At 52.4% G+C, this 14,084-nt stretch overlaps 7 protein-coding genes across 7 annotated transcripts; 5 read left to right on the top strand and 2 right to left on the bottom strand.

Moving 5' to 3' along the window:
• Positions 1–952: 952 nt before the first annotated feature.
• CLAFUR5_10236 (uncharacterized protein) lies at positions 953–1,304 on the top strand (the record flags this gene model as incomplete). The annotated part of the gene is made up of 2 exons (XM_047909384.1): positions 953–1,209; positions 1,274–1,304. 2 exons carry the CDS (start codon positions 953–955, stop codon positions 1,302–1,304), a joined length of 288 nt encoding a protein of 95 aa, XP_047764618.1.
• Positions 1,305–1,765: 461 nt separating this feature from the next.
• CLAFUR5_10235 (uncharacterized protein) lies at positions 1,766–3,372 on the bottom strand (the record flags this gene model as incomplete). Its single annotated transcript, XM_047909383.1, has 2 exons — positions 1,766–1,860; positions 1,926–3,372. 2 exons carry the CDS (start codon positions 3,370–3,372, stop codon positions 1,766–1,768), a joined length of 1,542 nt encoding a protein of 513 aa, XP_047764617.1.
• Positions 3,373–4,195: 823 nt separating this feature from the next.
• On the top strand, positions 4,196–5,629 carry CLAFUR5_10234 (uncharacterized protein; the record flags this gene model as incomplete). The annotated part of the gene is made up of 1 exon (XM_047909382.1): positions 4,196–5,629. One exon carries the CDS (start codon positions 4,196–4,198, stop codon positions 5,627–5,629), a length of 1,434 nt encoding a protein of 477 aa, XP_047764616.1.
• A 421-nt stretch (positions 5,630–6,050) lies between these two features.
• Positions 6,051–7,256, top strand: CLAFUR5_10233 (Enoyl-[acyl-carrier-protein] reductase, mitochondrial; the record flags this gene model as incomplete). Its single annotated transcript, XM_047909381.1, has 1 exon — positions 6,051–7,256. The coding sequence occupies one exon, from the start codon at positions 6,051–6,053 to the stop codon at positions 7,254–7,256; it is 1,206 nt and encodes a 401-aa protein (XP_047764081.1).
• Positions 7,257–7,531: 275 nt separating this feature from the next.
• CLAFUR5_10232 (uncharacterized protein) lies at positions 7,532–8,512 on the top strand (the record flags this gene model as incomplete). Its single annotated transcript, XM_047909380.1, has 2 exons — positions 7,532–8,175; positions 8,227–8,512. The coding sequence occupies 2 exons, from the start codon at positions 7,532–7,534 to the stop codon at positions 8,510–8,512; spliced, it is 930 nt and encodes a 309-aa protein (XP_047764080.1).
• A 172-nt stretch (positions 8,513–8,684) lies between these two features.
• Positions 8,685–9,124, bottom strand: CLAFUR5_10231 (uncharacterized protein; the record flags this gene model as incomplete). The annotated part of the gene is made up of 2 exons (XM_047909379.1): positions 8,685–9,007; positions 9,067–9,124. The coding sequence occupies 2 exons, from the start codon at positions 9,122–9,124 to the stop codon at positions 8,685–8,687; spliced, it is 381 nt and encodes a 126-aa protein (XP_047764613.1).
• A 1,845-nt stretch (positions 9,125–10,969) lies between these two features.
• On the top strand, positions 10,970–12,101 carry CLAFUR5_10230 (uncharacterized protein; the record flags this gene model as incomplete). Its single annotated transcript, XM_047909378.1, has 3 exons — positions 10,970–11,246; positions 11,302–11,617; positions 11,672–12,101. 3 exons carry the CDS (start codon positions 10,970–10,972, stop codon positions 12,099–12,101), a joined length of 1,023 nt encoding a protein of 340 aa, XP_047764612.1.
• Positions 12,102–14,084: the final 1,983 nt, after the last annotated feature.

Below are 14,084 nucleotides of genomic sequence, written 5' to 3'. Positions count from 1 at the left end.
ACGTTGCTACGGTGGATGGCTAGCGCTCGTCGGTCGTTACGCTTAATGAACAGGATGCTCCCCTCGCCGACCTCCTGGACAAGGCTCGCAGCTCTTCTACTGCTGATCTCCACCTGATCAGCAACTCCCCTCGAACCACCTTATCTTCTCCAACCACAAGCCGCGGAGACAGCATACAAGTACATGTCTGCAACCACAGTACCATCAACCCAAGTCACAGCTGCCGCCAAGATCGCATGTCCAGACAGTATCGTCACGGACAAAGGAGACTGTCCTTCAGCATGCACAGCAGCAGCAATCCCGTGCATGCTCGGAATTGCCACAGATTCGTGGTCATGCGTTGTACCGCCGGCAAAGACTTTGCGGACGAGTGTTGAGGCCACGAGCACGTGTGAGGCTGGGAGTGCTGTTACGAAGTATACGCTTTATGGAGGGCAGACGCAGTTGGGGTGCAAGGTGACGGCCACGTAAGATCTGGTCTTGGAAATCTTGTTTCGGGGCCTCGATGGCATTCCTACAGCGCATACAAGAAAGTCATGCTCACGGAGCAATTCCATGGCAGACATAGCAGAATCACATGCATGTAGCAAACATTCTGACTCGAGACACGTGTCTTGGCACTTGCTGATCGTCATCTGGGAACAGCAGTGAATGTCGCAACACACGGCGCCACAGATCGGGGATGTTCAATAACAATGCAGCCTATTGACTTCTTGTTCCTCCCTTTCAGCGCTAATAGACAAGTAATCTCTAAGCAGTACCTTGACCCATACACCTTACGGTCACACAACCTCCACCAAGACCACCACGAAGCGAGAAAGATCTACCCGACATTCACCCACAAACCCCAGTCACACTCGTCATAAGATCCACCAAGCGTCTCTAAGCGAAGTCGTACAGGGGACCAACTCCAGCTCCAACACCGAACCCACCTTCCCCATCTCACGTCTTCATGACATTCACCATCATGCCCTCATTCCTCCACAAGCTCTTCACCAAACGCCGCCAAAAGCGCACCGAGCACAAATTCGCCAAACTCGCCTCCCGCGACAAAGAGCGCCAGACCGACGGCCTCCTCCGCATTGCGATGAAGAGGCACAGCTCGGTCAATAGCTTCACGGCGGCGGATCCGAGTGTGCATTATCGACGAAGAGAAGACCATGAGCAGTGGGCTAAGCATGAGGCTGGGGGGAATCGGGCGAATTACAGGTTGGCTGGGACTTTAATTTGAGTGGGAGGAAGCGTTATTTTTACTGATTTGTTTTCGTTGCAGTCTTGATCAGGGAAGGGAGTTGAAGGGATGAGTGGGCGGAAGGTTTGCGTTGGGCGTGGGTCTGGCGTTTCTGTGGATTGACTGGAATGGTGTTCCAGGGCGCGCGGTATGAGCCAGGCTCCTGGAATGCCAGAGACTTAAACAAGGTAATGAGAATCCTGCTGTAGCATACGACCGACAGTGGAATACGTTTGCAGACTTGAGTTGTGCATAACGCGGACCACAGGCGGCCACTGTTGTTTCCAAAGAACACTCTACATGGTCCATGTGTCTCGATAAGATCGCCGTCTCCTACACACATACGATTCAACCGAGTCTGCAAGATCGTTCTTCACAAGACCGAAGCGTGGCCACAGCTTGTAGTCACGGACACATCCCTAAATCATCCCCCCCTCCGCCGCCTCCACAAAAGCGCAGAAATCTTCCGCATTACCCTCAGTCCACGAGAACGCATAAGACTCGCCACTCTGACACTGCTTTACGCCGCGAGTGCTAGATCCCAGCGTCCAAGATCTCGCTGTTATTGACGGCGTGAACCGCCATGTTCTGGGTAAAATCGAGGAACTTCTTTTCGGCCGCACGGTGTGCTGTGTTCGTTCAGAGCCGGCATCAGTACGAGGCATGGTGATGGGAGACACTGATCTCGACCCACCACTGAAGCCCGCGAAGAACTCGGAGGTACTTAAGGAACTCGCTTCATCACGATGATGTGGGGAAGGTGATGGGGTCGGATGTGGTGTTCGTGCTTGCGAGTTGCAGCCGTCGTCTTCGTGATCCAGATGTCGGTTGGCATGGTGAGTACGATAGTAGCCTCGTACGAAGGGGTCGCTGGTGTCAGATTGGTAGTCGAGGTGGTTCTCTGCGCTTGTACTGTGGCAGGCTCCAGTCAGAATCGCTAGAGTCTTTGGGTCACAAAACTTGTCCTTGCGCTGCGTTGTATCGAGAGCTTCACCCAACGTATCCATTGATCTGTCTTGTCTTCGTACAGTCGAGCTTGGGCCTTGTGCGCTGACTTCAGTGGCAACGAACATATCGCCTGCGTTTTGCAGATCCGCAGTATCACCATTATGGACCATGACCTCTGGCTTCACGATCAGCTGGTAGCTCCCTGTGCAGTACCTCGGACTCTCTGGTATTGGTGGGATCAGCACTTGACCGCGCGGTGGCAGCTGTACGGAAATGGCCAATCTCTTGCGACGTACTGGTATCGGTCGTGGCCCCAGGTCATCACGTTCTGCCTCAGAGCTTATGAAGCCGGCACGTAATGCTATGGAGCTAAGCGACTGCTTCAAATCGTGAGGTGGTGCCTCTCCTGGCTTAGCAAGCTTCTTTCGAACCAGCGATGGAACGGACTCTGTAGGAAGCTCGAGCTCACCCTCCAACATTCTATTGAAAGTGGCGCTGGACCGAAGGCTCATGTTGCTGACTGCTTGCCGGAGACCAATTCCACCGGCAGGCAGATCATCACCATGCATAGCCAGTCGTTTTCGCCGCTGTGGTGTTGATGATTGTCCCTCTTCCACTTCCTCTTCTGGCAGCATCACAAAATCAGGCTCTTTACGCTGGAAAGCTCGTCCCATGCTCATGTTGCTCAATGCACTTCTCAGTCCCTTCGAGTCGCCACAATCTGCATCAGCTGAACCTTGATGTCGCCCAAATGCCGTACGTAGATTGAGCTGACTTGTGGGACTTTTGAGCTTGCTCCTCTGCTGTGGTCCAACATCTTGCCCGTCATCTTTGAATGCCGTTTGGAGACTCATGTTGCTGATCGAGCTTTTCAGCCTGTTCCGCAAGCTATATACCGAGCCCTTGAGCTTTACGGCCTTGCGCAGACCTGCCGTAGGGTGTTGGTCTGATCCATATGCATGGAATCTCAAGTTCTCCATCCCCATGTCTTCCTCCGCTGGGTTGTCTTCTGCTATGTCGTCTCGAGGAAACGGGAAGATGGTCGTCGACTCCAGCGCTGGGCTGTGATGCCTGTCGGGAGGCTGGGCCTGATTCTGGTGCTCTCGCTTGTCGTACTTCGCCGTCCGACATCCCAGAATGCTCCCCACTGCCTCCTGCGTCGTGCCTGAGGTACCTCTAGAGGCAATATCCATAATTCCTGTGTGGTGTCCCAGCGCAGTGGAAGCTTTGATCTGCGGCCCGAGGCCATGCTGACAGAACGGAGCCTTGTGGGCTTTCTGAAGCCGAGTGTGTGAATGCTTCGGCCCGATGCCAAAAAGCTATTTTTTACAGGGCGCTCAATTCCAGCTGATGGACAACTCGTGGATATCGTCCTTGAGGCTTGGCGTGGCTCAAATTCGGCTGTCGAGGTGCAAGAGCGCCCGTTGCTGTTAAAGGCGGGCTTCTGAAATCATGGTTGAGATATTATCGTAGTCGGGCCTCGTGACTGGATCCTTGTATCTCAAACCCAGCATCCATACAGCGCTGCGTGAATATAGCCAGTCTCTGTGACATACATTCCACGCATGTCCTCAAGAAAGTCGGATATGTTTGACCATTCGACTGGCCCCAAAACTCCAGATGTTTCGTAGGCCAGAGTATACTATAGATAGCGAATCAGTAGAGCGTAATTCTTACCAGTTCCTGACGATATAGCTATTTCCGACCTTTGGTCCATCGTGCTGGGCTCCCTGAGGACCAACAGCTGGTAAGTACATCCTTTCTCGATTTCGAATTTAATCCTCTCTATTTTCCACATATTGCTCTCTCACCACAACACCACCATCTGCAAAAAGCTCAAAAAATATCAGCAAGCAAGCCTTTTGCACTCAAGCAATACCACTGCATACAACAACATCAACAATACTTTGGCCAGGTCGTACAACCACGTGTTGTCAACGACATTTCGAAAATTCCAAGAGAGGCACACACCGCGACCCTCTCAACGACGAAGATCCTCAACAAGAGATCACAAGCATGTCTGACTTGCACCGCCAGCAGTCGACTGCCATGTCTCAAGACCGCTCCTCGAAGTCCGAGGAGCACTTGCAAGAAACTACCCAGCTGTCAACTCCCCGAGCTGATCCGACACCACCACAGTCGACAGCTGCCAGCATCAGCTCGCAGAGTGACAGCGCCTCACGTCGCAGCTGTGGACTTGGCTTTGCCTCGATGTTCACGGCCAAGCGACGCGAGCTCCTCGATGCGCGTAGACGCTCCAAATCGTCGAAGGAGGTACCCTGCGAGCGCTCCTTCGTGGTTCTTAGCGGACGCAAGCTGCAGAGTCCATTCTCCGATGCGGCAAGCTCCGGACCCGCCAGCCAGCAGCCGCACTTCCCGGAACCTATGGCTCCAGTTGGGCACCCTGGCCCACTTGTGATGCAGCATCCAGCACGTAACGATTCTGGAGTGGGTCTGCCGGGAGTAGTCAGCATACCAGCACTGCCAAGCTTTGGTGAGATAAGCCCTTCCAGTCTACTTCGCCCAACCAGGGAATTACGCCGTGGCGGCAACAACCAGAAGCGAGACCACCCTCGCAGAAGATTCGATAGCGCTCGCAATTATCGCCAAGAGTCTCTAGATGATCTTGTCCATCTGTGCGTCGCCGCGGAAAGACGATGGGATGCCGACCACATCCAACGCGCTCCAAGCGTCCACTCCATGGAAGCGGAAATATGCTCAGCCGAGGACAGCGAAGCATTTGAAGGCATCCATGTCGGTTCGTCTCTTGCAGAGGACACCACTGCCTTCCAGCAGCCATACGTCCCGGCGGCCAGCGACTTCAACGAGTTCATGTCGCAGCGCACAGTCTCCAATGGTATCGAGAGCATCACCGCTTTCAATCAGCCACCCAGAGAGCCATCGACTGACTTCAGCCGTTGGAGTGAGAGCATCACCGCTTTCAATCAGCCGTCCAGACCGGCATCGAACGACTTCAGCCGTTGGAGTGAGAGCATTACAGCTTTCTGCCAGCCATCCAGTGAGCCGTCAATTGACTTCAGCCGTCGGAATGAGAGCATCACCGCTTTCAACCAACCATCCAGATTGGCATCGGACGACTTCAGCCGCTGGAGTGCTCCCGCCCAGAGCTTCGCGGCCAACCCATTCGGCGACCTTCTGAATCACATCGAGGACACCATAGCGCTGTACAGATCCATCAGCGACAGCCCCAGTCTATACTCCGACATAGGCGGCGATGTGAGCCTTCTCGACCTCGACGAGGCGGAACCGGCGGAGGTATTGCCACTGCCGGTGAGCAGCGCTATGTATGAGCCACACGGGAGTGAGCTACCCTATGCTCCGAGCGCCGACGTCGATGATGACCCGGAGCCGTACTTTCCGCCCGAGTTGGCAGGCATGCAGTTTGTGCTACCGCGGAGAAGGCCGAGGGAGGTACGTCCCGAGGCGTAGTGGGTGAACTGAGGGACGAGGATTGTGATGTCGAGGAGGAGACTGTGGTCAAGCGGAGTGGATGGCATAGTGATGGGATCTGTTGTTGCGTTTGAAGCGATGTTTTAGCGAAGGAGTTTTTGTTATTTGGTACAGCAGACTGTTAGCATAGATCTTACGTAGCACGGAGGGCCCATCGACTACAGTAGTCGCGTGGAGGGGCTCACGGAGGAGCGCCAGGTCGGGGCGCTTCTCATGTAATGTAGTGTGAACGACAATCACGTTCCTATGATCGTGTCCAACTTCTCATCGCGTCGAAGGAACAAGACGTGTCGTCCAGCGGACTTGTCTCCGCTCCCTCGGCAAGCAGCGTCACCATGCATGAGCTATTTCCATCTGCATCCCGAGCTCTTCCTTCCACATGCGAACTCTCCTTGAGTGAATGTCATCAATCACAATGGCACCGTCAAGAGCATTCACATCCCGCTCTCGGGCCATCCTCAGCTCCCTCCGTCCCACCACCACTACCACTTTCACGCCCCAACGCCGACACATCTCAGCCTTCGGCTACGAACAAGCAAAAGCTCTCGTCCTGAGCGGCTTCGGCGAACCCAAAGATGTCCTCCGCCTTCACGGCCACAGCATCTCACCACCATCCGGTGGTCTCCTCACCTTAAAGTTCCTCGCCTCCCCCATCAACCCAGCCGACATCAACCAGATCCAAGGTGTCTACCCCACCAAACCCACCTGGACAACCTCCCTCTCACCACCTGATCCCATAGCAGTAGGGGGCAATGAAGGTGTCGCTGAAGTGATCAGCAAGGGAAACAATGTGAAAGGCATCGAGAACGGTGACTGGGTCATTTTGAAGAAGCAAGGGTTCGGAACGTGGAGGACACATGCGCAGACAACGGCAGATCAGTTGTTCCCCATCAAGAACCGGGATGGACTGAAGCCGGAGCAGGTTGGGACTGTTAGTGTCAATCCTTGCACGGCGTATCGCATGTTGAAGGACATTGTGCAGCTGAACGAAGGAGAGTGGTTCATGCAGAATGGAGCCAACTCTGGTGTGGGGAGGGCTGCAATACAGCTGGGACGGCTGTGGGGATACAAGAGCATTAATGTTGTGCGGAAGAGGGAGAGCGGTCATGAGGAACTTGTGAACGATCTCAAGAGTCTTGGTGCGGATGTAGTCGTCACCGAGGAGGAGCTGAAGAGTAAAGACTTCAGGGATAAGGTCAAGCAGTTCACAAATGGCGGGAGGGAGCCGATAAGACTGGGACTGAACTGCGTCGGCGGAGCCCTCGTAAACGACATGGCGAAGCACCTATCCGCGAACAGTCCTATGGTGACATACGGTGCAATGTCGAAGCAGCCAGTCAACTTGCCAATGGGTCTGCTCATTTTCAAGAACATCAGCTTTAATGGCTTTTGGGTTAGCAGGTGGAGTGACAAGTACCCAGATCAGAAGGAGGCGTGTGTCAATGAGATCTTGGAGTTGACGAGGCAGGGCAAGTTCCAAGATATTCCGACGCAGAAGACTACGTGGAATCATGATACGAAACAGGATGTGCTTGTGGATGCTGTACAAGGGACTTTGGAGGGGTATCGGAAAGGGAAGGGAATCTTCGTTTTTGGTGATACGTAAAACCTGCAGCTTGAAGAACGAAATCGATATGGATCAGGACCCGGCGATCTCGCTGCACTATCCACCGTGTTGCGAGCGCTCATTACCTAGGTATCATCAACGTGTGCGCCGCCGTCTTGGGGCTGACAGGCACGCCAAAAAGGCGCTAGTCACATATCTGCAAGGATCGCGGCTCTTAGCGAGGTCCTCGAGCAACCCTCGACTTCGCCACTTGACATGATCAGTTAGCTACACAAATCTACAACATAACAGACTCCATCTGCAACATCCATAAGATGGCCACCCCCAACAAGCAGTCGAAAGCTGCTGACACCTCATCGCCGAACAAAGGTAGAGGGAAGAGGCAGGGCAACAACTCGCCGAAGAAAAAAGAGAAGGCGCACACAACGAAACTCGAGGACACTTCCACCAAGACCCAGGGTCAACACGAGAAAGCAGCAAACAAGCCCAAAGGCTCCAGCCCAAAGACGAAGAGCCCTCAGAAGCACAACAGCCCGACCAAGCCCCCTGCGGACTCAGGTGACTCCTCCACCAGGAGACCTACTCTCAGCCGTGCATACACAAGTCCCATGAAGAACAGGTACAACATCCACGGCCAAATTCTCTGCAAATATTGGCAGACGAAGGGCGGATGTAATCATGGCGATGCTTGTCAGTTCCTACACGAGTCAGCCGACGGCGGAAGCAGTGCCACAGTCGAAGCACATGCGAGCACGGCTGGCGCAGATCAGACACCCAGATCTCAAGCGACACCCTTCGTCTCCGAGGGCCGAACTTGCTACTCCTGTGGTGCGCTCGGACATCTCAGTAAAGACTGCCCAGGCGTGCCCGCCGTCACACCGGCCCAGCAGCTCAACGGCGACGTCAGCAAAATCCTCGCCGCAAACTCCCTCATCACCCTCGAAGACGAAGAAGCCTTGTAAGTTCTCCCAACACACCCCGTTGCACCCCATCAGCCTAACTCGCATAGCTTCACATCCCTCGAACACACCAACAGCCAAGCCTTCACCGACCATCAAATCCACGGAAAACTCTCCGAGACCACAATCCGTAATCTCCTCCAGCACGCATTCGCCGTGCGCCAGGCCTCGCAGGAGGCTATGAAGCTTGCCCCGCAGACTGGTCAGACCGAGGACTACGAGAAGGCAGCTTCGCTAGATGAGCTGGCGAAGGAGATTTTGAATACGCCGGGTCTTCCTCTGGATTTGAAGATGAGGGAGAGGGTCGTTGAGGTGGCTGCGAGGGGTTTTGGGTGATGCGGTTGGGGCTGGGGAGGCGACGGGGATGAGGAGGTTGGTAGATAATGGGGGAAGACGGTGTAAGCATCAGCATCAAGCGTAAATTTGGATACAGACCCTTCTCATTTAAAGGAATGTTAAAAGTTCGTGGTCCGGCCGTGAATTCACCTCCTTCCATCTTGATACCAATTTAAGCCTCGACTTGCACAGCCTCACGCTTCGTGAAAGAAGCGTATCCGCTGTCCGATGCCCACTGGTAGGCGTCATCAGGTTTGGCCTTAGCATCACGAGCTACCGCCTTGTTCTCGGCCGCACGTTTAGTGAAGACTGGGTAACCACTGTCAGATGCCCAGTCATAGGCATCATCTGGCTTTGCCTTAGCATCACGAGCTATCTCTTTCTTCTCGGCCGCCCGCTTAGTGAACGAGGCGTAACCACTGTCAGATGCCCATTGATAGGCATCATCTGGCTTGGCTGCTGCATCGTGTCTCACACCAGATGCTTTCTCGACAGCTACACAGCACACTTTGTCAGAATGACAGCAGTAGATATATAACGAGCATATGGCCTACCCAAAGGTGCTGCCAGCGCCAGGGTTGGAGCAAATGCCAAGATCTTGGAGACGTGCATGTTCGCTGGAGCTTGTGTCGAACGTAGATGCTTTGGTAACTCGGAGAGGGCTGGTGGTGGGGAACTTGTCGCTCGCCATACGAGTAAATCGGCGTATATATCTTTATCGTCAAGCGCATGGACCACTGCGAGCAAGGGCTCAGCCTAGGCCTCGCATTGCCGAAGCTTTCGTGCTATCACATGAAGCTACCAGGAGCTCGCGTTTCGACGGTGTCTTCATTTGGTCCAATGCTGCTTTCATACCAACCACGTGGTCTACCTTCATGCTCAAGGAGTTCGTCTTTCATAATCAAAAAGGCAGCGTGCTGGGGTTCAAGGTAAGGCCAGGCTCTCTGCATTGAGGCCGACGTTGTTCCGTCTCGTGATAGGTACTAGAAATCACACCGCGGAGATAATAGGCTCGCACACTCGGGGTAGGCCACGATGGTTCCTACAGCTAGTGTTGTTCGGCCAAGGTGGTTTAGCCAAGGGCCGCACGGCCATAGATGTTGCCGTCCACAGCCAGTGGATGGCTGTAGCGTCTGTTTAGAAGGTAGCGGCTGAAGGGGAAAAACATGGTTGAGAGCATTCTCCAGATGTAGAATAGGGCTTGCGGGCGACTACCCAACATGCGCTCCCACGTGGTAGAGATGCTTCTCTCCGTTGGTGCATAAGGCATATGTTTGGAACACGATGGTGTTTCGCTGGGGTCCATCAGCTCATGTCGGCAATCTACAACGCCTTATTCCCTGTCATAGGAAAGTCAAAATTGTAAGGATCTAGAGATCGAGGCTCTTCAGGGTTAGCACTGAGTATATAGCTAAGGCACCCAATAGCAACGTGGTCTAGTGACTTAAAAGATACAGAAGGATAGCCTGTATCTACGAGGAAGACCTGTCGATATCGAACTTTCAATCCATGGCATTCCTATGATCGAGAGAAGCCGGTGTATGCCGAGACAGGACAATATAGGGAATAACTATACGAAGCGGCCGCTGCCGTCCAGGGTTGTGTTAAGGTTTATAAAGAGGACAAACTTAGTACGCGTATTTCTCAGCACTAACAAAGCTTAGTAGTCCGGGCTCTAATCGTTAAGTGAAGTGTAGCTTAGAGGGCATACGTAAGCGAACGAGGCGAGCTTACGAGCCGGAGTAAACGTAGCATGTCCGTAAAGCTCCCGTAGCGAGAATAATAATTAGACTCTGTTACCTTCGAAGCGCTACGGACGGGAAGGTAAAGGAGTAAAGGGGAAGGGGAAGATCCGTACTTAGTAGAGGTAGGTCTTAGGATAAAGGCTATCGCTAATAAATTTAAGCTATCGTCTAATTAGCTAAAAAAAGAACTTATAATTATTTAATTAGCTTGCTTCTTAGCCCCGGCGCGGTAAATACCCTCCGAGTACGTAAGAAACAATATATATATACGTTACGACGATAGCGGTATGTAGTACCGCGACGATAGCGGACAACTACTTCCTCGAGCTACGGTGCTACCCTTCGCTTATTTTAATAAGAACGGAGGCCTTTTAATATATTATTTTAAGTACAACTTGTCACCCGTGTATCGTATCGATAATTAAATAAGCGCATCTTAAAGAGCGATTAATGTTGCCCTAGGATTGTTGGACTTGTTCCACTATATTATAGCCGTAGACACTTCAAATCTACGTCGCCTTCCGCTAGAGGACTTAGGAGAATTTCAAGAATCGCGCATAACTCGTGGGGTGGGTTTGTCCTCCTTGTAAGCATGACCCCGTCCAGGACCGTCTGTCAGCAGGGATATACGCCCAGGTAAAGTGGCAACACGGCGCATCCGAGCTCTGAATGCCACAGCTACTCACCTTTGATCTCACTGCGCTCACACAACATGTCACGCAGTGACTCGCCCTACGACGATAGTATTGCAGAGAAAGACGATCACTATGCGTCGTCCTCGAGCTCGATAGTCGAAGCAGAAGAGCTTCTGCCATCGCAAGAGTCGATTCGCTCGCTATCTAGACGATCTCGGCCGTGGCTATGGATATCAGCTTGGGCTCTGAGCTTGTTGGCGACATCTGCTTTGACTTGGCATCTAGCACGACGACCGGCACCCACACTGGATGACTTCCCGGTCGTAGAACGAATCGCCTCGTTAAGCTGGTATTGTAAGTCGTGGCAGCTGATCCAGCTGGAGGAACATGCTAAGTTTCGTTCTCTCAGCACCCGTCCACAATGATATCGATCTCCACATCGACCATCATGTTGTAGATGGCGAACTCTGGTGGAATGAAAGCCAGCCATTTCGTCAGGATCCGTCTCCCGAGACAGACGCTCGGTGGGAAGAGCTTGTGGGAGGCCACGCAAATCGAATCTTTGTGTCGAAGGAGGACTGGGTGAAGATGGGTATGGATCCTGAAGTGGGCGCTCAGTGGATTGGAGACCCTACTGGCAACACTTACATGGCCGAGATCAACGTCTTTCATCTTGTCCACTGTGTTGACATGCTGCGACAAGGTGCCTTCTTGGACTACTATTGGTAAGTCAGCAGTAAGGAAGGCTTGTGGTGGCTTCGAGTTGATGACCGCGATAGGTATTCACGGCCCATCAACCCACTCTACTGGTCGCACTTCTACCATTGCCTAGACATGGTCCGCCAAGAATTGATGTGCCTGGCCCCGCTGGATCTCTCGCCACTGGTCTGGTCCGAGCACCAGAGAATGCCGTTCCCATACTTCACCATCAACCGCCAATGCCGCAGATGGGAAGATGTCGTGAAGTACAGGGACGAGCACCAGATGACAAAAGATCAGTTGGATCTAATGATGAATGCTACGAAGCCGCCTCATCAGAAGGAGATGCCCATTCCAGCCCATGCCAAGACGTTGCTAGAGAACATCGGGCGGTGGAAAGCGAAGGACCCGGCTGAGTTTGAATATGTGAAGATGGATGATCACGGCCGAAATGGTTGGGATGGGTTACCGCCAGTACAGAAAAATCCCCAGGGGAAGTATGCAGATTAGCAAAGTGGCTGCTGCTGGCCTCGTTCAATCAATCACTTAAACAATCTTTCAATCACTCAGTTAGTCAATCTCTTCGTGACATGCGGGCGGCCTGGCTTGCAGCCGACGTGATGATATGGTGCCATGGTGGTTTTGTTGACGTCTCGGTGAAGTTAACGCGTGGGCTCAGATTCGGTGTCACTTCGGGTTCTAGATGACTCGCAAGGAAAGCCCCACGTGCCATCTTTCTTTCGCCGACGACAACTCCATCCCGCTCCCTTTCAACCTCCATGCGAGCTTGACGGCTCATGGCCTACAGCGTCTTCGCGCATAAGAGTCACATTGCAGGGGCTGCAGCAAGGGTCGAGTAACCCTGGTACGGGCTCCTAACTATTCCGCATCCTGCTATAGTATATATAGCCGTGCGCGGGGCGCCGTACTAATTAGACTCTAGCTTCGAGACTTATATCGATAGCGGAAGGTGTAGTCAGTATTCTTAAAGTAGTAAGACTTAGCTATTATATAGCTATAGATAACGTTAGTATCTAAGGTATATTTACTACCTTATTTACTACCTTATCTACCCTCTATTTACGCTAATTACGGCCTTAATACGCTATAGTATTATAGTAACGATATCCTTAACCTATATTAAGATATAGTATCTTAAAGAGAGTTAACGATTAGGAAGTGATCTAGTAGCCTAAGGCATCTACGATAACTTAGCTTATAGGGAGATACCTTCTCTCCCCTTTAGCTTAGATAGATATCTAACACAATCAATACGTTAGTTCCTAATAAATTACTATATACTCGTGCTATTAGTTAGTTAAAGATTGATCTCTTACTCTACTCCGCTACTATTAATCCGTATCTATTTAATAGGTTATAAGCCCGAGTTTATATAGAAATAAGGGTAACCTATATTAGTATAGGTTACTTATATCCCTTACTATCGTAGTAGAAAACATCTAGGAATCAGAAGTCTACCCCGTCTATCCTATTAAGGAGCTTAGTTTAATACTAAGTAATAGGTAACCTAGATAAGGACTCTATACGGCTTACTTAAAGCTAATACCTTAAAGATACTCTATAGGTAGAACTATATCGAGATACTATTAAGACGGACTGGTCGACGACGAGAATCACCTGTACGTGGTGTCGGCTACGAACCTCTCGTCTAGCTACGAGAGAGCCAAGTATTCTCACGCTGGAGCGTCGTGGGCGCGACGGGCGCGTAGCGTAGGCGAAGCCGCGGCGAACAGAGGACTACCAGCAAAACGGGTATGAAAACCATCCGACGAGCGTGTACTCGTGTCGGGAGCGAGTCCCTCTTCTTTCTACGTGTAAGAAGGGCGCGGAACCGTGGCCTATACGCTCGACAGGACACCTCTGGTATGAGTGCAGAATTTTCACCTCCGGAGACCGCAAACCGAGCGGGCTAAGCGACGAACATTGGACGAGCGGACTACAGAACAACAACTGAGCGGACTATGCAACGGCGTCGAGCGGACTACGAAACAATCTGGTGTTTGCCAGCGGGCAATGCGGTGGGTAGGTGGACACGCGACGAAGCCTGTAAGGGCCTGTTAAACACCCGGTATGGGAACGAGGGTTTTGCCTGAGGCACTGCCTGTCCCGCTACACAACGCACCTAGTCTGACATGGTAGATTGCGACGAGGAAAAGACGATAGCCTGAGCAAGGAAAAGACGACTGTTAGGACGGGGAAAAGACGTACAATGCAAGTGGATTAGTTCTGTGATCGGGGAGGATCGAGGGCAGGGTGATAAGGAACTTCATATTGGTTAGTAGGTGGAAACGCAAGGAGTACGCTGCCCGGCGTGGTGTGTGCCCCGAGCAAACCTGCGAGGCATGGACGGCCGCTTTCTAGAGATAGGCTGCGGTAACGCGAAGGGCGTCAAAACCTGGGGCGTGGTGTACACTGGCAGCGACGGCTGACACTGTCTGTACAGCCCGAGAGGACGGATGCGCATGTCGGTCA

This window comes from Fulvia fulva, chromosome 7, assembly GCF_020509005.1.
Source record: "Fulvia fulva chromosome 7, complete sequence".
In the NCBI taxonomy this organism is placed as follows: domain Eukaryota; kingdom Fungi; phylum Ascomycota; class Dothideomycetes; order Mycosphaerellales; family Mycosphaerellaceae; genus Fulvia; species Fulvia fulva.
The sequence above is the reverse complement of the archived record's forward strand: the minus strand, read 5'-3'. Positions and strand labels throughout refer to the sequence as shown.